Here is a 22289-nt window from a genome sequence, read left to right on the forward strand (position 1 = left end):
GGAAAGGCAGTTTGGCCCTAACGCTATAGCAGCATCAGAAACACCCATGCTGCTACAAGATTTAATTTCTGCAACAAAAACAAAGAACTCTACACACTTGCACTATAGAAAACCCTACTCAACAGAAAGAAGTATGATTTAGAATATGATAGACAAAAATGGAGTGAAGAGTTAAGGGTACAGATAACAAATGATATATGGGAGTCAAGTATAAAATCAACAGAAATAGCTTCTATGGATCTAAGACTAAGACTTATTCAGCAGAAAATAATATTCAGAGTCCATTGGACTCCAGCAAAACTTTACCAGAAGAAAATAACAAATGCAGACAACTGCTGGAGATGTGGAAGTAAAAATGCAAACTTAGTACATATGATGATTAACTGCCTGATGATAAGATCATTTTGGTGTGAGGTGAGGATATATATAGCAAGAGTAATAAAAAGAAATTGTTATTTAGGGGATTTGAATTTAATTCTAAATTATATACCAGAAATGTGGGAGATTACAAGGAGATTACAATGTATATTAGAAGCAAAAAAAACTTGTTTTGATGAATGGGAAGAGCCACAAAAAGATCCCATTGAGCACATGGATCAACAATATGGACAGACTAGTTACATAAGAACGAATTGCATATCGACGCAAATTAAGAATGGATAAATATGAAGAAATCTGGAAGGAATACTTAAGCGATAAGGCGGAAAGTGGTGGGAAGTAGGGGAGGAGAGGTGGGGAAATATTGTTAAAAAGGTGTAGTTATAGGTATATCAGTACTCAAATCTGAATTGTTAAATTGTGTTATTAGTGTCATTGTGGTTTTTGTTGTATGGGTTTTTTGTGGTTGCTATTTGTATTGAAAAAATGATTAAATAAATAGAAAAACCAGGCCTGTTGTTCCAGAACCCTGTTGTCACAATGGCCAACCAGATTATTTATTTATTTCATTTCTATACAGCTTTATATTTTAAAGAAAAATCTCAAAGCGGTTTACAAAATATTAAAACATCCAAACAAATTTTAAAAAACTGTAGAAAGTCAAATATAGCGTTTACAGTCAAAGCAATATAATTGACATAAAACTAAAATATTATCTTAAAGATTTCAAAATAAAACATTGCAAAGGAGGTCAACTACAGAATACATATTTAACACAACCAAAGTTACCGTAACAAACAAAAAAATCTTAAACATTTCCCCCCCAAAAAAAACCATTTCCAAGTGAAATCAAAATTTAAAACAGCATAATTTAAAACAGCACATTTAAAACAGCAATACAATATTTTCATTTTTTTTTTTTTATAAAATTTTTATTAGGTTTTAAACACATAATAAAAGACAATACAAGACAATACATAAACAAACAAACATATAAACACGTATACTTTCTTAACATTTTTTCCTTAACCTTCTTTCGGCGACTTCCCCATACCTCCCCTTTCTGCATCCCTGTTATCAATCTTTTCAGCATCCCCTAATTTCCATATAAGACTTTCTTTAGATCTTATTTCTCATATCCAATTGCTAGTCGCTGCAATTCTGTTTTGCATTACCCAAAACATTTTAGCATTCATTAATTTTACAACAGTTCTTAAGATAGATTTTAAACTTCTTCCAATCTTCTTCCACCGTCTCTTTCCCTTGGTCGCGGATTCTGCCGGTCATCTCAGCCAGTCCCATATAGTCTATTACCTTAGTCTGCCATTCTTCCAGTGTGGGTAGTTCTTGTGTCTTCCAATACTTTGCTAATAATACTCTTGCTGCTGTTGTAGCGTACATAAAAAACGTCCTGTCTTTCCTTGACACCAATTGGCCTACCATACCCAGGAGGAAGGCTTCTGGTTTCTTCACGAACGTGCATTTAAGCACCTTTTTCATTTCATTATAAATCATTTCCCAGTAAACCTTGATCCTTGGGCACGTCCACCAAAGGTGATAGAAAGTACCTTCAGTTTCCTTACATTTCCAACATTTATTATCGGGCATGTGATAAATTTTTGCTAGCTTGACTGGGGTCATGTACCACCTATAGATCATTTTCATGATGTTCTCTCTTAAGGCATTACATGCCGTAAACTTTATACCGGTAGTCCATAACCGTTCCCAGTCAGCAAGCATAATGTCATGGCCAATGTCTTGTGCCCATTTAATCATAGCTGATTTAACCATCTCATCCTGTGTATTCCATTTCAACAGCAAGTTATACATTCTTGACAAATTCTTAGTATTGGGTTCCAAAAGCTCTGTTTCTAATTTTGACCTCTCCACCTGGAAGCCAATTTTCCTGTCCTGTTTAAAAACTTCATTTATCTGGTGGTAATGTAGCCAGTCTCTTACTTTAGACTTCAACTTCTCATAACTCTGTAATCTCACTTTCCCCTCCTCATGTTCTATAATTTCCCAATACTTTGGCCATTTAGATTCCATATTAAGTTTTTTCACTTCCTTAGCTTCCATTGGTGACAACCACCTGGGGGTTTTGTTTTCCAGCAAATCTTTGTATCGAGTCCAAACCTTATACAATGCTTTCCTAACAATATGGTTCTTAAAACCTTGATGGATTTTTACCTTGTCATACCATATGTATGCATGCCAACCAAATCTGTTGTTAAACCCTTCCAAATCCAAAGTGTCTGTGTCTTCAAGAAGCAGCCAACTTTTCAGCCAGCAAAACGCCGCTGATTCATAGTACAGCTTTAAGTCCGGCAGGGCAAACCCCCCTCTTTCTTTTGCATCAGTTAATATCTTAAACTTTATTCTGGGCTTTTTGCCCTGCCAGACAAATCTAGATATGTCTTTTTGCCACTTCTTGAAACAATCCATTTTGTCTAAAATCTGCAATGTTTGAAACAAAAACAACATTCTAGGCAAGACATTCATCTTAATAACAGCAATACGGCCTAACAAGGAAAGTCTCAAATTTGACCATACTTCTAGGTCTTTCTTAATTTCTGTCCAGCATTTCTCATAGTTATCTTTAAAAAGATTCACATTCTTAGATGTCAAATTAATCCCCAGGTATTTCACCTTCTTTGCTATTATTAAACCAGTTTCACTCTGGAACTTTTCCCTTTCAACAGCTGTTAGATTTTTGTCCAGTACTTTCGTTTTCTGTTTGTTCAACTTAAAACCTGCTACTTGACCAAATACTTGTATTAGTTCTAAAACTCTTTTCGTACTAGTGTCTGGCTCTTGTAAGGTTAAAACTAAGTCATCTGCAAATGCTCTCAGTTTGTACTGTTTAGCTCCGACCTGAATCCCTTTAACCAGCTGGTCCTCTCTAATCATATTTAATAGAACCTCCAGGACAGATATGAAAAGTAGTGGGGATATTGGGCATCCCTGTCGTGTCCCTTTTTCAATAGCAAATTCTTCAGTGACCACATTATTTACAATCAGTTTTGCTTTTTGCTCAGAATAAATTGCACTTATACCATTTTCAAAACCTTGGCCTACCCCCATCCCTTGGAGATTCTTTTTCATAAAACTCCAAGAAATGTTGTCAAAGGCTTTCTCCGCATCCACAAATATTAATACTGCCTTAGTATTTATATTAACTTCCAATAACTCCATAATGTCTATTATATTTCTCACATTATCTGACAAATGTCTTCCTGGAAGAAAGCCCGCTTGGTCTTTATGAATCTCCCCCACCAAAACTCTTTTCAGTCTTTTTGCCAAAATATCTGCAAAGATTTTGTAATCCACATTGAGTAATGATATAGGGCGGTAGTTCTTGACCTGGTTCTTCTCCGTCTCTGTCTTTGGTATAAGCGTAATATATGCTTCTTTCCACGAATCAGGTGCCTTTTTCCCCTCCAAAATTTCGTTACAGACCTCCTTCAACGGTTGCATAAGCCATTCTTTCAAAGCTTTGTAGTATCTGGAGGTCAGTCCATCCGGTCCTGGAGATTTTCCCAATTGCATATTTTGAATGGCTCCCTCAATTTCTTGATCAGTTATCTTCTGATTCAAAATCACTTTGTCTTGTTCCGAAATTTTTTGTAATCCATATTTTTTAAGAAATTCTTCAATTTCTTTGTCGTTCACTGGCCCTTGTGCATAAAGTCTCCTGAAATAGCTCTGAAAACAGTTTCTAATCTCATTAGGTTTATAAATGTTTTTTCCTTCAACTTCTAAGTTGGTAACCGTATTCTGCTTTTGTCTCTTCTTCAGCTGCCATGCCGAAAGTTTCCCACATTTGTCTGCCGATTCGAATGTCTTTTGTCTCATTTGTTTTATTTTCCATTCAATCTCTTGATTCATCAATTCCATATATTGTCTCTGATAAAACTTGATTTCCCTCAGGATTTCATGAGACTTTGGTTTAGATCTCAGTCTTTTTTCTCCTTCTTTTATCTTATCCATGATCTTGTCCTTTCTCTCATTCTGTCTCTTCCTTTTTACGGCATTCTGTTGTATTAAAAATCCTCTCATGACAGCTTTACTTGCGTCCCAAACCACTCTTTTTTCCACTTCTGTTCTCAGATTTATCTCAAAGTAGTCTTTAACTGCCTTCTGGGCCTTTTTATATACCTCTTCATCTCTAAATAGGGAGTCATTCATCCTCCATCTAAAGGAACCAGCTGTTGTTGAGTTCATTTCCATCTTTACAGCGTTATGGTCGGAGCAAGTCTTTGGGCAGATTTCCACTTTCTTGACCTTTGATGCCATCCCACTAGTTATCCATATTTGGTCAATTCTTGTCCATGTCATTTTTGCTTCAGAGAAGAAGGTTCCCTCTCTCTCTAGAGGGTTCCTTGTTCTCCAAATGTCAATCAGATTTATATTGTCCGTCATTTCAAAAAATGTCTTAGGTAATCTCCCGTCCTTGGAGATCACCTGTTTTTGTGCTTTGTCCATATTTGTAGAGACCACTCCATTCATATCTCCCATTAAAATTACATTGTAATCCAGAAAGTCTGTTAATGTCTCATGCAATTTCTTAAAAAATTCCGACTTCCCTTCGTTTGGTGCATAGACTCCTATTATCAATAATTTTTCTCCTTGTATTCGAATTTCAATTGCTATATACCTTCCTTGTTCATCTTTGAATATTAATTTCGGGGCCAACTTCTCCTTTGCATAAATCACCACTCCTCTTTTCTTCACTTTATCCGATGAGATAAATTCTTGTCCTAATCTTTTGTTGATAAGTAATTTTCGATGTAACCTAGTCACATGGGTTTCCTGTAAACAAATCAAGTCCAATTGTTCTTTTTTCAAAATGTGGAAGACTTCTCGTCTCTTTCTAGGAAGGTTTAAGCCATTACAATTCCAACTTAAGAATTTCAAAGACATCTTGTTATTTATTCAGTTGCCCCTCCAACGGCTCCAAGGAGATCTTCTGTTGATTTTCTAGCTCCAAAAGATAAATTCGAAATGTCTGGTAGGTTTTCTAGGTCCGTAGGTTCCGCCGTTTCCTTAAGAAGGTCCTCCTCGTTTCTTGTCAGGAACTGTTCTTTGTCTTGCACTGTCTTTATCTTAATTTTCTTTCCTTTGTAGTTAAACGACAGACCTTGTGGGAACTCCCATCTAAATAGTATGTTGTTCTTTCTCAATAGGGTGACCAAGTCCTTATAGTGGGTCCTCGCTTCCAAAATATTTTTAGGAATGTCTTTAAAAATCTGCACACGTGAGTCTCCAATTTCAAGGGCTGTATGGAAATGCAGATTCAATATCTTATCTCTCTCCTCCTGAGATCTCAGAGTTATAAGGCAATCTCTTGGGCTCTTTCTGTTCTGTCTCCTTCCCAGTCTGAAAGCAGTTGTTATCTTAAATTCCTCCTCTTTCAAGCTGTCCTGCCAAAATTCCAGAAATTCTTTTGTCAAATATTCTATCAAGTTGTCCTTTTCATTTTCTGGAATCGATCTCAGTCTTAAATTTTTATTTTTTCTCTGTAGTTCCAGTAGAGACAGAGCAGCCTCATGTTCTTCCAGCTTTTTACAGACTGGTACTATCTGTTCCTGTGTATTTCCTGCAGAAAGTTTTGCTTCCTCTGCCGAAACTTTTGCCTCCTCTGCAATCTTTCTAGTTATCTCATTCTCTTGAACTAATTTATTTATAGTCTCTGTATTCAAATCCAATTTTGTTGACAATTGATTCAGCTGTTTGGAGTTTTCAGTGCTCTGCTTTGTTAGCACTTCTAGGGTTTCATTTATTTTGACTAATGCTTTGGTTATTGTTACTGTATCCATGGAAGGAGCTGCAGGTGGTACAATTGAGCCTCTTCTTTTTTGTTCAGCTTTGCTTTTGGCCCTTGTTGTTCTCTCCTCTATTGGGCCACTCATATCCCAAGGTCTTTCCCACGGGAATCACTTTCAGGTGGAAAATTCCACAAGTCTGTTTCTTACAGTAAATAGTAGTAGTTATTTCCCTTTAGCCTCTAGATGGAGCAGTTCAAAATTTCCAGTGCAAAGTAACAAAGTTCCCTTCCCAAGCAAACAAAGGTAGCAACCAAATGTCCTATATTCTTCTAAGTAGCCAAGTTGTATCTTTCCAAAGTATCTTTCCAAAATTCCAAACTTCTGTCAAATCAAGTCTTTAGTTGTAATCCAGCAGAACACCTACTTTGTAGCAAGTCTCAAATGACAGCTCTCGGTCCCGGTAGCTCACTCCCAGGCAGTCCTCCCCAAGGGTTTAAAGCGGCAGAACTTTCCCTTCCAAGCCTCTCTCGTGCAGGCAAAACAGTTCATAAATCTTCCCCCCCTGCCCCTGCTTGCTAAGGGGGGAGCTGGGTCCGATGCCTGGGTCCTTCACTTTTAAAGCCTTTCTGACAATTGCAGCTTCCTATTTCGATGCTTTATTTACATGCAGTCCGGAGAAGGCAGACTTCCTTATTTTAAACCTTCTCCGCTTTCAGCCAATTTACGATTATTTCCTTGTAAATTTGTTGCTCAATCTTACTCACGGTAGTCCAATTTGTAATCCAAATGTCAGGAAGAAGTCGGCGCTCTCCGTCAATGGCGACGCGGCTTCACTTCACGGGCTGGGTAGCGGCTCTCAGCCCAGCGCTCCCCCGCTGCCACTCCGGAGCCTTTAAAAAGGCTCCCTTGCGATAAAGAGGGGCGCTTTAGGTGCCCACCGAGCCTCCTTGCTCTCAGGCTTCTGCGCCTGAGATTTTAGGGGTCCCCGCTTCGCCGTAGCGGTCGGACCCGAACCCGTGAAGAGCCTCCCTGAGCGAAGCTCAGCGAGAGGCGGCCATTAGCGCTGGCGCCAACCGGAACAATATTTTCAGAAGCATGACACGGCTGTTTGGCAGGCACAAAAAGATGGGGCAGAAGAATCCCGTACTTAGGGTTTGGGGTCAGGCATAGCGATGTCCCTCTGGTCTCCCCAGGAGCCTCTTTAGTAAAGTTGGTGAATCTGGCCCCGCCCCCTAGGGTAGGCCAGGTCAAAAAGGCCTTGCAGGAAGCGGCCTTCACAACTCACAGCTGGGCGATGCCTGTGCAAAGCCTAAAAGCAGGACTGGATAGTGACACCACTCTCCCCCCCCTTGTGATTCCCAGCAGTTGATATTCAAAGGAATACTATCTCCAACAGCTGGGGTAGGATATGGCCAAGTGGGATAGTAGCCATTGATAGCCTTATCCTCCATGATTCCTTTTTCTCTAATCCTCAGTCAAGCAAATCCAAGTTGCTTCCTGTGAGCGAATTCCAGAGTTTAACCATGTGCTATTTCAAGGAGCATTTTCTTCCATCTGTCTCAAATCTTCCAACATTCAGTTTCATTGGCTGCCCACGGATTCTAGTGTTATGAGAAAGGAATGAAAACGTTTATCAATTTTTATGTATTTTTAGAACCCACCTTATTTCTCTGATTGCAAATTGCTTAAAACTGTTCTGAATCTTATGCTTTAATCCCACAATCCATCCTGAGACTTTAAGGTGAGAAACAGATAGTCAATAACAACAGCAAGAAGTAGTGAACACACTGGGAATTTTCAGGGGTAGTGGGGGGGGGTTGATCACCACCAGCATGATCCATCGCTGTGGCTGGAGACTTGATCTGGAATCTGACCTGCAGAAGTCATTGTATCATAGAGCTGGAAGGGAGCGCCCCCCCGTCATTTAGTTCAACAACTCAGGTGATAACTGCTCAAATGACAAAACTAGACATGACCCCAGGAAGGTGTACGTATTTGGAATTCTATTCCACCTTTTGCTGCAGATATGTGGGATTGTTACATGTCACATTGTAGCCTTATGAGGCTTTGCCCTCGGGTGGGAAAAATATTGTGCCCGGGAAAGGGAAGTCAACAGACACTCAAGGAATAGTTTCAGAGAAAAAGCTTTATTTCTACCATCCATGAACTGGTAGAAGGAGCAAGTGTGATAACTCACAAAACAAGCACGGGTTCACAGTCATTTGCACAGAGCATATATTCCCCTTCTAGTTCCCTCCCCTTTCTCCTCCTCCTCCAGGAGTCCTGCCCATGAGTTCCTCTGAGCATGAACAGAAAGCTCCTATCTTTGGGACTATTGTGGACTCTTCCCAGGAAAGGGGGTGAGAAGCCAAGGGGTTTCAGCATGTCCAACATGTTGCAACTGAATGAGATAAGAGTCAGTTCTGTTCTTTTAGCGAGGTCAACTGGCCTGAGAAATTGTTCTATTCAGCTACCTTTGTTACAGCAGAGCAAATGAGCTAATGCCTTTTAGCTGCTGAGAAAATGATTTTGAAAAGCTTTGAGAAGCTTTGAGCCTGCTTTGGGGGGGGGTGACTTCGGGCCTAGGTGGGGTCACCTGTCCTCACCTTCCTTCAACATGTCTGTTTACAATCCAGCACAGATTGCTGGCATGAGTGGAACTTCTGTTCTGTATTGCTTTTGTTTTTCAGTCTCTCTCCGAGAAGACGGCAAGGAGTGAAGACATGTTTTCTTTGTCATGTTTTATGTCTAACTAATATGTAGCCTTAGTATTATATCTACGCCTCAGGCCTCTTCTGTTGCGCAGTTTACACTACTGAGTAATGTGTGCTCAAGTATGCACTGCAGCTTGAGTCACTGACGAACGTCAGAGGAGCAGAGGTCGATGGATCTCCGCAGCAGCTGAGAGGGGAGATGCTCCAGCTGGGGCTGAGCCAGCTGGCTTTTAATCCCCAGTTCCAACAGTACCTGGGTCAGAAAGTACGATGGCAGTGCACTGCGTGTTCCATGGCAGGTGAATACTTTCTGGTTCCAATGGGCTTTTGGGAACTGACTACTTTAAATTAAGGGATGGTGCCATGATGTTTTTATTGCAATCATTGGCATGGTTTTAATAGTGTGTGTGTGTGTGTGTGTGTGTGTGTGTGTGTGTGTGTGTGTGTGTGTGGTTTTAACTCTACCATTGTTTCACAGGTGCAAAAATGTTGATGAGCTGGCCAAGTCTGATGGGGTTTTTGCTCCTCTTCAGGATGATGAAAATCATAGGCATGGTTTTAATAGGTTGTGTGTGTGTGTGTGTGTCTTTTTTCTTTTCTTTGTTGACTTCCTGTTTGTCTGCCATGACGATCGGATGTGCCAACTTCTGTGCTGGTATTAGAGGATAATATGGGAGAAATTATCCTCCCAACCCCCCAAGGGTCAGGAGGGCACTCCACCTGCAGATCGTCTGATATCTGCTGCCCATCCAGAAGAAAGAGGGGGTAGGGGACGCTGGGTGTACACCGCACGGTTGTGGCAACTCCCGAAAGTCAGTGTCAAGAGCAGAAAACACCTGCTTTTTAAGATAAAAATTCACACTTAATTAACAGGCATGCCCTGAACCATCAGAGTTAAAATAACTTGCTGATTTCATCAGCCACTAATAAGGAATCGATCTGGGGAAAGACTTCCATTGTGACTAAAATACAATGGCTTGAAAAATGTAAGTGGACACTATCTTAATTATGAAACGAACTGGTGAAATCTTGATTATGACTCTGGCAATGATCATTAAGGGAAAGATGAAAGGAATTCCTGATGGAGTTATTGTTTTAGTGTGGAGGAATCATCTCATTAACAGCTAGATGGAGGCCAAGAGGAGAGTTTGAATAGACCAGTGGTTGCATACATAAATGAAAATGAAGTGAAGGATCAACATCGGAATGGATTATTGACTAATTAAGAAATGCAATGTGATATTAGATGATTAGCACTCCGCAAAATTCAGAGCATGTGAAGTCACACAAAGATATATAATTTGGCAATATACTTGGCTTTTTTATTATATTGTAATTTGGAATGTTATAATGTGGTTTTTATTGAATTATTAAATTCAAAAACTTAATAAAATATTATAAACAAGAACAAAAAAAGTTTTCTGATTTTTTTTGCTCCTCTTCAGGATGATGAAAATCCAATAAGATTGTGAAGAGCAGGAATGAGAAGCTGTGGTCCTCTAGACCAGTGTTTCCCAACCTTGAGTCTCCAGCTGTTTGTTTGTTTGTTTGTTTTTTAAAAAAGCACCCGCAATCTCTCTCTCTCCCTCCCTCTTTCTATTTCTCTGATAATAGAGTCTAGATTAGGAGTACTTGGGAGGGGGAAGAGATTTAATTTGTTTTCAACACTGTGCTTTAAATTATGCTATAGCGCGATTAGAATTCTAGCAATTTGTGACACTGTCTGAACCCATTGTTCCTGAGTGCTGGCAAAGTGCTCCTTGCCATAATCTATAAATTCCTGCAACTAAGGCTCTTCATGCATCAGTTCCTTCTTCCATCGGGGGGGTTGGCATATGTATTTCCCCTCCCTCTTTGCTCTCTCATCATCATCCATCCAGCAATGTAGAACCTTGTGCTTGTCTGGGCTTTGGAACTCAGACTCCATCATAAGCTGGACCAAAGTATGTCTTTGTAACTAGATCTCCATTTTAAGACGGCCTGGACAAAGCTGCTGCATCTGTTACTCTTCAACAAGTATTCTGAGTGAGTAAATGTTATCTTTACCTTTTACAGCAATAATCTGTGTGATTATTAAGGGGAGAAAGGGATAAAGACTTTTTAAGCTGCTGTACTCAAAGCATGAGGAATGTAGGATAAAATCTAATAAATACATCCTAGCATCAATACATATCTCTACTTGAAGGGCAGCAGGTGATGGCATGATGTTATGGCATGACATCATGGTGTGTGTGTGTGTGTGTGGTGGGCACCTACAATCTGGAGCCCAAGTTGGCGCCCCTGGTCACAGGTGTCTTCCAATCCTGCTGCAACAGGCTCTTCCCTTTCTCCCCCCCCAAAAAAAAACCCAGGAGGGGCATTAAAAGGGCAGAGGAGAAATTAGTTGCACATAGTGTCAGTCTTGGGAAAAGCCCTGGAAATAAGGAGACATAGGCATCAGGGACCTTTTGTATTGGCAACTGATTTCAAGAGGTGAAACAGGATGTGTTGCCTCTGCCCTAATGTGTGCAGTATTTTTCACATTGTTTAGCTGGTGAACTGCAACAAAAAACTTGAGGAAGTGTGAATTTCAAAGCATAACAGAGATCTGGTGTGAATTATGTTGTTCCTGATTAAAATGCCAATTTCTCCAGCATTCTTAGTTGGGATCAACGGGAATCGGAGTCTTTCAACATCTGGAAGGCCACAGGTTCTGTACCCATTCTAAATGTTTCTTCTCTGTATTTTTTTAAGGTTGTGTTTACTATACACAATCCAGTTTATTGATGTCTTTCTCACAATAAGTGGTGTCCCACCTGTCCCAGGGGCGGCAGAAAAATGGCACTGGCATCAGCACCATTTTCCAGCAAGCTCTTGCCAAAATCTCATGAAATCTAACCAGAACTTGCTGCCGCCATGCCAGTTTGTGCTGTTGCCACGCAACCTAGGGAAGGGATGCTTTCGTGTGAGTTACACAGCACGGCTGCTGTGCCATTCCCCATTTCACCTCAAGTGGCAAAATGGGATGCACCATCCCTGACAACAAGGGAGCCCAAAGTTGACACTTTATTGATTAAAATTGGACATGGAAATCTGGCTAGGGATTTCACTCCTGAAATATATCTCCTATCTCCAAGCACTATTATTTTTTCCAACAAATGACGCATTTGAATAAATGATAGAACACACATTATTTGCCATATATATTTATTTTGGACATGATTCAATGACTTGATTTGCACATGAAAGTCAAATACAGCCTGTCTTTGAGGAGGAGCTTCTAGACTTCTGGAAAGAAAGCCTAGAAGTCGTCAGGCTGAGACCTCCCCTCTTCAACCACTAGGCCGCCAATTTCCATAAATGGCGGGTTCTTCTGGGCTGTGGAGGTTTGCCTTCCCTCAGCTACAAGCTCATTGGCATTGTCCTCCATTGCTTTGGTGCACTCTGCACGAATGACCGCAATACTTAATCTTTCCAAAAGAAATTCAAACAACCAATCAGTCTGGTTACAGAAAGAAGCTGTTGCACATCCTCGGAGAGCACCCAATACGTCAGCTCCCCCTGTTAGGAAAAAAACACACACATTTGCTTTTGGAATCCAAAACCCTCCCCCTCAAACAGAAGGGTGGGCAACTTTTTTTCAGACCAAGACCCTTTTTTGATTCTGGGTGACCTTCTGGGAGGTGCACATGCCAATGGAAACATATGTAAAATTCACCTTTACGCGGCAGGCTATTTTCTAGATACATTCAAATCCCCCTCTTTGTCCTCCCTCCAGGTAACCAAGAGTTCAGGGGCAACAACCCAGCCAGGCCATAGCATACAGGTAGGGTATGAAGTGGGGCTTGTGAGGGGTGTGGCCTAGGGAGAGGAGGTGTGGCTAAGTAGGATCCAAAGGGCCAGAGAAAGAGAGTCATAGAGGGATGACCTTGGATCTTGGGCCTGTGGGTCTCCATCCTTCCTCCTCTTCCAAATGAAAGTACAAATTTTAAGATGTATTTTTATTTAACAAAATCTATATATTGCTTGATTGCAGTAAAAACTGCTAGGGGTTTACAAGAAATATTTACATTAGCAATAAAAGCAGATAAAACCTGAAATATACTCAGAGTTGAGTGTTGATTTCATGCTCTTTATATTAGCTCATGATGAACAGGGAGTGGCTATATATACATTATTTACACAATGGGTCCTGCATGATTGGCTGATTCAACTCCCCTCCTGGAGCCTGATTGGGCTGCTGCTGCAGGCCAATCAGCTTGCTGATTCACTTCCTTCTGGAGCCAGATTGGGCGGCTCCTGCAGACCAGTTAGGGTGCTCCCATCTAGGATCCTACTTGCCTATTGTTCTAGGATCTAAGCTCAGTACATAACGTGGGTCTCCTAATAAACTTCAGAACCCTTAATAAACTAAGTACCCTAGCGTCTTTTAGAGGAAGCCATGACTGCTCAAAGTGGTGTGATACTGCTTTAAATGCATAGTATAGATGGGCCCCAAATGCACTCCATCATACAAGGCTCACCGAAAGTAAAATGAACCCCAAAGTAGAAGCATTGATCCTCCTCATTTCTACAGCTGACGGTACTGATGTACTCGCACACGTCTGTGTGGGATTCGAAGCAAGCCGGGCACTTCAGCCCATTGTCCTCCCTCTTCTCAGGCTTAGGAACTGTAAAACAATCACCACACCACCCCAAGATGGGGGTCAATGTATTTCTTTTGCAGATGCAAACCACAACTTGCTGTATGTAAGGGGCAGTAATTGTTCTCCTCCTTCAAAGAGGGATGTGTACCACCTTCCAGCACTTCTCCAAGCAGAGTGCTTCAGCCATGCTCCATTCATCCAGGGCTACATTAAGGCATGGGGCAAGAGATTTTGACTAGGGCCACATTCACAGCATACATTTCAAGCACAGGGATACCACTTTAAGCAATTGGGCTTAGCACTGAGCAGCATTGGGGGGGCATTCTGAGAGACAAAATGGCAGCCACAGATGCACACAAACGATGATAAAATTCTACAAATTGGCCCTCTTTCTTAGAGCGAGAAAGAGAAAGAGAAAGCAAGCTCTCAGCAGTTTTATCCTTTAAAAAATCTCTTCTGGAAAAAGATGTGCTTAGTTCTAGGTAAAATAATGATTTCATAAAGATAATAATGATTTCAATAAAGATAGTAGGTAATAAGAGCTGTTGTGTGGGGTTTGATTGCTAATCCATTACTCTTTGAGGGGGATAGGGGTTTTCCTATAAATTCTCAGCACCCTTAATAAACTACCTATCACATAATTCTTTGTCCTAGTGTTGCTATAGTGCTTTCAATAAAAGCATACACCAGGGTGGGGAAAATGGTAAGGCGAACCACAAAATGGTGCCTCCTCCCACCAAGGAAGGAGGAGTGAGTGACCATCTCCATCAAGAACAAGGGTGGGAGGAGACTAGAGTTCAAATCTGTACTTGAGCCACAACACTTGCTGGGTGACCTGGGGCCAGACACTGCCCCTTAGTCTGATTTATTTCACATGGGTGTTTGAGGCTAAAATGGTGAGCAGGAGAGCCAGACACGCCACCTCCAGCACTTTGGAGGAAAAGGTAAGATGTAAAAAGCAGGATCTCTGACAACGTTATATGGAATTAAAATTAGGCCACAATTGTATGTAGGAAGACCTTGGCTTAGGTCTTGGGCGTGTATCCCTCCCGGCCCCCCAACCGGGGGGAACTGGGGCTCATCAGGGTAAATGGGATAGGAGGGTGCTCTGCGAGACATAAGTGTAGCAGGCAGCCAAGCCCATATCCCCACACACAGGGTAGTTCACTGACAACCTTTCAGTGTATGGCCAGTGAGACCCATATATATAACCCCTTTAAGAGGGAACCTGGAATTGCCACCACAGGGGGGTGAGCCACCCCTTTATGCCCCCCCCATTACAGGGAAGAAAGGACTAAAGAATTCCACCCAAGGCCATAACCATTGTGACAAGTTGCTATGGGGAAGACAAAACCTGCCAATGCAAGAAAATTTCTTCCCAGTCCTTCAACAGCAACCAGTCAAAGACCGTAGTAGCACCTACTAAACAGGAAGAAAAAGTTAACCTGCAAACAAGAAACATTAAACAAAGGGAGGGTAGGGAGGGTGAATCTCCGGAGCCAAATGCCTGGCTATTGTCAGCTCCAGCCCCTATTTATAAATGGGGCTGGCCCCACCTCCCAGCAAGAAACTTGATTACTGAGGCTGGGTGTGAACCTCCAGAAATTAACACTGAGAGGCAAGCCAGCCCCTGTTTGCCAGTAAGCTCCCTGGGAACTGTAGCACCACGCACGATCCCGCAAAGGGCACCAGCAGTGTAAAGTGTGAATGCTCATTTTTGCGCCACCTGCTTGTTCTCCCCTTTGTGTAGATACTGTTCCTCTATAGCTTAGTAATTAAGTGGCACAAGAGCCCATTGCATCTAATAGATCTTTATTTGCATTTGCTTTTACCTGAAGATATTAATTCTCTGGATGCAAACCTAAAAGAAATCAGTTCCCTCTCGCACAAGAAGGACAGGGGCATGTCCCACTAAAAATATCTCTAAAAAGGCAAATGCATCAAAGAAAGTGGGTTGGTGTAGGTTTGGGAGCTAGAGCACTGGGAAACCAATGAGCCAGTGAGGTGTAGTGGTTAGAGGGTTGGACTAGAATCTAGGAGACCAGGGTTCAAGTTCCACTGTAGCCATGACACTTGCTGAGTGGCCTGGGGCCAGAACCATCTCTCAGAGTAACTGGATAATTTGAGGCTAAAATGGTGAGCGGGAGCTCAAGCTTTTTGGAGGAAAGCATAGGATGTAAATACCAGAAGCTGCTGCAGGAAAGGAACTGTGGGTAACATTATGGGAGGGGTGTTTCTAGGACTAAGGTAAAACTGTGATGCTCCCTTGTATTTCTTGCTAATAGATGCTGCATGTTGTTCAGGTAATCTTCTTATTGGGATTTTGGGTTTTGTTCTATTATTTCCCGCCACCCCGATACTATGGCTCCAATGCTTCCCTGCTCGTTCCCTCTGTCAGTAGCTCCTCCCTGTCCCACCAGTCTGAATCAGGTTTGAAATCTTCTTTCCTATTGTCACCCTCAGGCACCTCCTGGAGCGACTGGCTGCCACCACTCCTCCTTGTCTAGCCAGTCCCTGACATCAGGATACTGCCAAAAACTTGTTTGTCTTTCTTTGACTTTTCTCATTGCTTGAGTTTTGTGAAACCATCTTTCCTGATGATGATACTTACTTTCAGGAGGTCCGCTGTTGCACATATTTGTCTTGCAGCAGGACATCTTGCTGTAGATGTAAATTGAATCCATTAGGGAGCCACTGGAATAGTTTGCATCACACAACTCTGTCTTGATGCAGGACTTGCGAACCATTGGGATCGTGTAAACTAGTAAAAAAGAATAGGAAGGAAATAACTAGACCTGGAGACAGGGCTGGCGCACTCATGAGGAAAGCTTTGATTATCACCTTACGTGGCAGGATCCACAGGGGCAGCAGATCTGACCACCAAGTAAAGAATTGCCTGATGTTGCTGCCTTTGAAGCTGTGGTGTGTAACTTGAAGGCAAGATCTGCCACTTCTTCGTCAGTTCCTCTCCCCCATTTGAGCCACCCAATGCCCCTGTCATTCGTGGCAGGGACCTCGGAGCTCCTTTCTGAGGCTCCCTCCACCTTCGCTGCTGTCCATGGAGGCACACAGCCTCTTTTCTCGAGGGGTGGTCATTCTCTCCAGGAGAAAAGATGCAGCCCACCCTCCCAAGTGAAATCCACAAGGCACAGGATTCAGTCTCACTCAATCTTCGCCTCACTCTATCTTCGCTTGCAGAGCATGGCTGCCTGCGCTGCCTGGCTGTCTTCGACCGGGAGGGTGGCCTCCGTCTTTCCAACTGTGGTGAAAAAGGCACGCAGGTGGCAGCCAAGACGACAGCCAAGACGACCTCCACCCAGAGCGTGCACCTCACCACTGGCTTGTGTAAGATGGGGGCTCTTTCAAGCTTCTACACTGAGCAGTGGGCAGCCATGCCCCCCTCAATGGGAAAGGGTGATGGAGCCCATAGTACACCAGGTGAACAGCTGGGATACCTCTCCTACTCATGTGCAAGCAGGAGCGGGGTCATGGCTCTTGCAGCTGGGGAGGGGGAGCAGTATGAGCCAGTGGTGGGCTGGGGTTTCTGCAAAACTGTTTGGCTGAGGTGAGGGCAGCGGTGTACTCTTAACCCAAGCAGTTTAAGGAGGGAAGGAGGGATGAACAAGTTTTATAAGCCTTGTCATGCAGCTTGTTTCTCCCCTTAACGGTATGAGGGACAGACCATGATGATGATTTCACTCAGTGATATATCGTTGATGAAACTGCCACCCCTCATGAGTCCCTCTGCCTCCAGCTCCTGGCTGCAGCTTGTTTAGTTTTTCCTCAGCGTGCTGGGTGCTGGAGGCAGAAGGACTCAGAATAGGCAGGGTTTTCCCCACCGATTTACTGCTGAGTGAAGCTTTCATCATGGTCTGCCCCTCATACTGGTCCTGCGGCGACATGTCAATAAATCGCCCAGGCCTAATCTTCAGTCATCTTTTCTTCCCGGTCTGCGGGGTGGGGAACATTTCATGGTTTTCCTCAGGTATCCAGTTGTGTTGAGCAGGCCCTGCTTGGAGCGGAAAGAGAGATCTCCAGTTTTATCTAATTGTTGAATGTAAGTCAGGAATGGAGAACATTTGGCCCTCCAGAGGTTTCTACCACCCTTCTCCTTACTGAATGGGATCAGTTCAGAAGGCTTCGTGGGAAGCAATTCATCAATGAAATAAGTTTTGTTGCTGCCCACGTAACTGGAGCAATGAGAGTCGATGCTGGAGCTCATAAAGGGAGCATGTACCGCAGGCAATTAGGAAGGGGCAATATGTCAGTATCAGTTTCTCTTGGTTTCTTATTTTAAGTTCATTTCTCCACATTTTCATATCAGTTTCCAACTCCCCCCCCCCCCCATCAAATTTAGTCTGAATGTTATTTTCACTCTTAGGCCCTATCTGCAGGGTCATACTGATTTAAGCAGTCATGGTTTCTCCCGTGGGGGGGGGGGTGGGCAGGAAGTTTGTTGACCATCTTGGCTGTGAATCCTGACAGACTAGCTCTCTGCCTTGCAGGTCATTTTTCACTTGGCCTGGGAGATGGGAACCGACAGACTGACTCCAACTACAAAAGCTGAGGCTGCTGGATGGACACTTGAGTTGGAATATTGTTTGGCTTGTTGTTTTTATATCAATTATGTGGCTGTTGCTTTTGTTGTAGGTTCTTATATGCACATTTTACCCTGGTATGTGCATTTGTCTACTGATTACATGGCTGGACAACTGAATTGCAAAAATGGGAGAAGTGCAGATTCTGAAAGATGGCTTTGTTTTGCTCTGCCAATTGAGTAAACGCACCTTTAAATACGAACTGTCTTGAATTTCTTCCCTGCTCCTACAGGCAATGCAGAACTTAGAACAACTCTTTATGAAAAGTCATGTTCCGTGGCTTGTGGCTAAGATATGGCCTTAGAAAGTGAGTCAGGGTGTTTACGTTTTAGTGGTCAAAGAGGTTGAAAGTTTTCACTTACGCATTGTGCCAAATCCAACAACAGACATGCAGGACTGGTCACTGGACTCATCACACTCCTCAGTCTCGCCTCGGCAATCTGTTCCTTCACTGTTCCAACAAGACTCACATATCAGAGATGCCACTGCAGACAGGGAGTAATGGGTTTACAAATCCTTAGCAACTATGTAGGGGGAATAGGTCTGTGTCAAGGTACAGAAATACAACACTTCTGCTACAAACCCCATCTTACGAGAGGCAGCAAAGGCCACCAACTTGGAAAGCTTTGAAAGCGGAATAGATAAATTAAGGGTTACCATCCTCAATTGATATATTCTTTCTCCAACACTGGAGGCACTATTCATCTGAATACTAGTTTCTGGAAAGAGAGCTGTTGCACTCAGGTCCTGCTTTCGGGCTTCCCATAGGACCCATGGCAAGAACAAGATGCTGGACTAGATGGGCCATTGTTCATCTATGTAATGCTTTCTATATATATTCCCTCTGTAGTTCTTAAACTCTGTGAATGGGGGTGGGCCTTGCATTGACCAGAGTATGATTCTCCATGATGGCTCCTGCAGACTGAGGGAGAGGACCAGTAGAGAAGGTGTTGGGAAACCTTTAACCCTCCTGAAGTTGTTGTACTACAACTCGCATCAGCTCCAGCAAACATAGTAAAGGCTCTGATAAGTGCATCTGGTACCCCTAAAACCTGACTCCACTCAGAGATTGGGGTGGAGTGTAACACCAGCAAACTAAAACATTGAATTTAGGTAGGATAATTCCACTCCAAAATATGAGATCGTCTCCTATCATATACATTGTCTCCTATCATAGGTTTTTACAAATGCAAGAAACTTACTCTTTGCTTTCGATATAAGCTAGTATTCTGGTTTATCAAAGAGGGAGCTACTGCCTCTCTTACTCCCCCAATGTACTTGGGAATACCACACCTCTCTGTACGCATTTGGTTAAATAAAAATTGAATATTGGGAAGAAGAAAAATCTATCATGGAGGATCCCTTGTAGTTTGGCCTTGTGCTTTATTCCTCTCCCTTTCAAAGGAAGCACAACTCATTGTTACTTTCTTCTCCTGCTTTAATGGCTGACACCCCCACCCCCACCCCGCTTAATTCCTTCCTGGAAACATGATGAACAGCACAGCAGCTGTGGTTCTGCTCACCTGGATTCAGAAGGGTCAAGAGGAGGCAGGAGATCAGGAGTGTCTTCATCATTCTAGAAAGCTGAAGAACCAGGAAGGAGTTCTGGAATTTATAGAAGATTGCAAGAAGCACTTTGACAGTAGCCAGGAACAACGTGTTCAGGACAGTGTCACAAATTGCTAGAATTCTAATCATGCTATAAGATAATGTAAAGCACAGTGTTGAAAACCAGTTAAATCTCTTCCCCCTTCCAAGAACTCCAAGGACACGTTCCCCCTAATCTGTTCCAGCCTCAATTTCTCAACCCTGGATGTGGGGAAACGAGTCCCTTCAGGTTACAGCACTGAAACTGGATTAGGTTTCTGGAAGCCAAGACAGTTTCCCTGACAGCATGAACTTTTTTTGGAAGGGGGACAAATGTCTCTCCAGAATTTCCTTTATTGTACATTTATAAAATGCACAGTGACTCACGATCTAGATTTCCTCAGTCCCATTAAATGCACTTGTCTTTGGGGTAAAGAATTGGTCCACTTGTTCTTTAACATAAGTTGGTTACACTTAAGAGCAGGGGGTGAGTTTGCAGGCCTCTGTCCAGAGAAGCTTGCAGATTTAAGGGACGATCTTTTACTGGGGCTGTTTTTCTTCTAAGAAGAATGAGACTCCCATATGTTGGTAATCACAATGGAGGGGGTGGGGGGAGTGACATTGGGCTCATGTCCTCCTTCCTCACCATCTTCTTTTTCATATTCTTATTTAGACATGTTTATTGTAAGAGAGAATTATTATAAGATGATGTACCAATGGTATTTAACTCCAAAGTGTTGCGTATATAGCAGATTAATTGCGCTGCAGAAAGCATGCTGGGGAGACCACACATTCAGGAAACAACGAAGAAATGCAAAAAAATCTTTTGCTTGGCTTTAATTACAAAAACAAAAACTCCTCTTACATTAAATCTGTAAGTATGACCCATTCACCAGAGTACTGAGAGAGGTACACACTGCTCTTTATATCCAATTGCTGATGCAGCTTAATTAACACAACTTAACAGCACCTGCTATACTGTTTCACAGCTGTAAAACTAGGCCATGATATCTACTCTGGCTTTTAAAGAGATACGCATCTTGTAAAACAATAATGAACCTTAATGTTTAAATAAACCATTCAACACAAAGAGGTTAGCTCGAATGTATAAGAATGTACCCAATAAGTTTTGGAAATGTAACCATTGCAAGGGGTCATTCTGTCACATGGGGTGGACCTGCAGGGAGGGTAAGAACTTTAGGACATGTTATATAATGATTTTTTAAAAATCAGACTGACTTTTCCAAGAGTCCAGAACCCTTCTGGCTGGGGATATTGATCAGCAAAATTCCAAAGCAAGGGCTCTTTATGCTCACAGGTGGAAAGTTGTGAGAATACCCTGAAAGGAAGAATGTCCCTATTTTCATCTGAGGAATGTTGGAGGGTATGTAGTGGCTATTGAACATCAATATGAAGCTGTTGGAAATGATCGTTTGGAGTTTTGGAGTGAAGTGTCATCCATATGTTGAAGATACCCAGCCCTAGAAACTCCATAACGCAAACTCTGGATTGATGCTTGGTTGCCTTGGTGCGTGACTGCCAACAAACTGAGCTTGAACTGTGAAAAGCTGGAGGCTTATGACTGAGTGATTCCTGAGTCTTGGAGATCAATTGCTTGGCAGCCTGGACACAGTGGTTCATGCACTGGTAACTTAAAGACTTGATTATGGCAGCATGCAGAAGCTGCAGCTATTGCAGAACACAACAGCCAGAGTGCTCATAGCAGCAGGCTGCTGGCCACGTGTCACTCTGTTGCTGAGAAAAGTGGCACTGGCTGCCAATTTGCTGCCAGGTCACATTCAAAGTGACCACATTCAAAGCTTTATTACCACAAATTCCTTATTATTCCTTTCTCATAACACTAGAATTTGTGGGCAGCCAATGACCGTGAATGTTGGAAGATTTGAGAAAGAAGGAAGAAAGTGCTGCTTGAAATACACATAACATATTTTTCGCTCCATAAGACACACTTTTTCCCTCCTAAAAAGCAAGGGAAAATGTGTGTGCGTCTTATGGAGCGAATGCAGGAGGGAGGCAGGCAAGAAAAGCCCCCAAGAGCTGCACACAAGCTCTGGGGAGGGAGAACGGACTGACTGGCCGCATCAGTCCCTTCTCCCACCTCCTAGAAAAGCCCACAGGAGCCGCGCACCCTTTAAAGAGCGCACGGCTTCTGCGGGCTTTTGCGGGAGGTGGAGGAATTCCCCCACCTCATAGAAAAGCCAGTAGAAGCCGTGCACCCTTTAAAGAGTGCACCACTGGCTGCGTCAGTCCCTTCTCCCACCTCATAAAAAAGCCCGCAAAAGTTTCTCCCGCCAGCCCCTATAAGCTCCTGAGCAGCTCTGGTGTAGTCCACGAAGCCTCCGCAGGGCAGCGGGATGAAGGCTCCCCGCTGCCCTGCGGAGGCTTCGGGGGCTACCCCAGAAGCCAGAACAGCTAGAGAGAGTGCTGTGCAGCCCCCCTAGCTGTTTTAGCTTCTGCCTTAGCGGCGCAAAGCCTCCACAGGGCAGCGGGGAGCCTTCATCCCGCTGCCCTGCAGAGGCTTCACGCGGCTATCCCTGGCTTTTGCGGGAGGTGGCGGCAAAAGCCAGGGATAGCCGCGCTCCCTTTACAGAGCCGAGT

General features: G+C 42.9%; 1 protein-coding gene and 1 long non-coding RNA gene across 3 annotated transcripts in view; both read right to left on the bottom strand.

Moving 5' to 3' along the window:
• LOC310769234 overlaps window positions 1-22289 on the bottom strand; it is a 130988-nt gene that overhangs the window by 76819 nt on the left and 31880 nt on the right. The window lies entirely within an intron of this gene.
• Window positions 12125-19686, bottom strand: LOC310768979 (phospholipase A2 inhibitor gamma subunit B-like). The gene is made up of 5 exons (XM_083627980.1): window positions 19607-19686; window positions 18446-18568; window positions 16097-16246; window positions 13363-13509; window positions 12125-12400 (listed from the first exon to the last, which is right to left on the bottom strand). Exons 1-5 carry the CDS (start codon window positions 19656-19658, stop codon window positions 12141-12143), a joined length of 732 nt encoding a protein of 243 aa, XP_083484106.1. The 5' UTR covers window positions 19659-19686; the 3' UTR covers window positions 12125-12140.

This window comes from Podarcis filfolensis (assembly GCF_964270895.1).
Source record: "Podarcis filfolensis genome assembly, chromosome: 8".
NCBI classification, from domain to species: Eukaryota; Metazoa; Chordata; class Lepidosauria; order Squamata; family Lacertidae; genus Podarcis; species Podarcis filfolensis.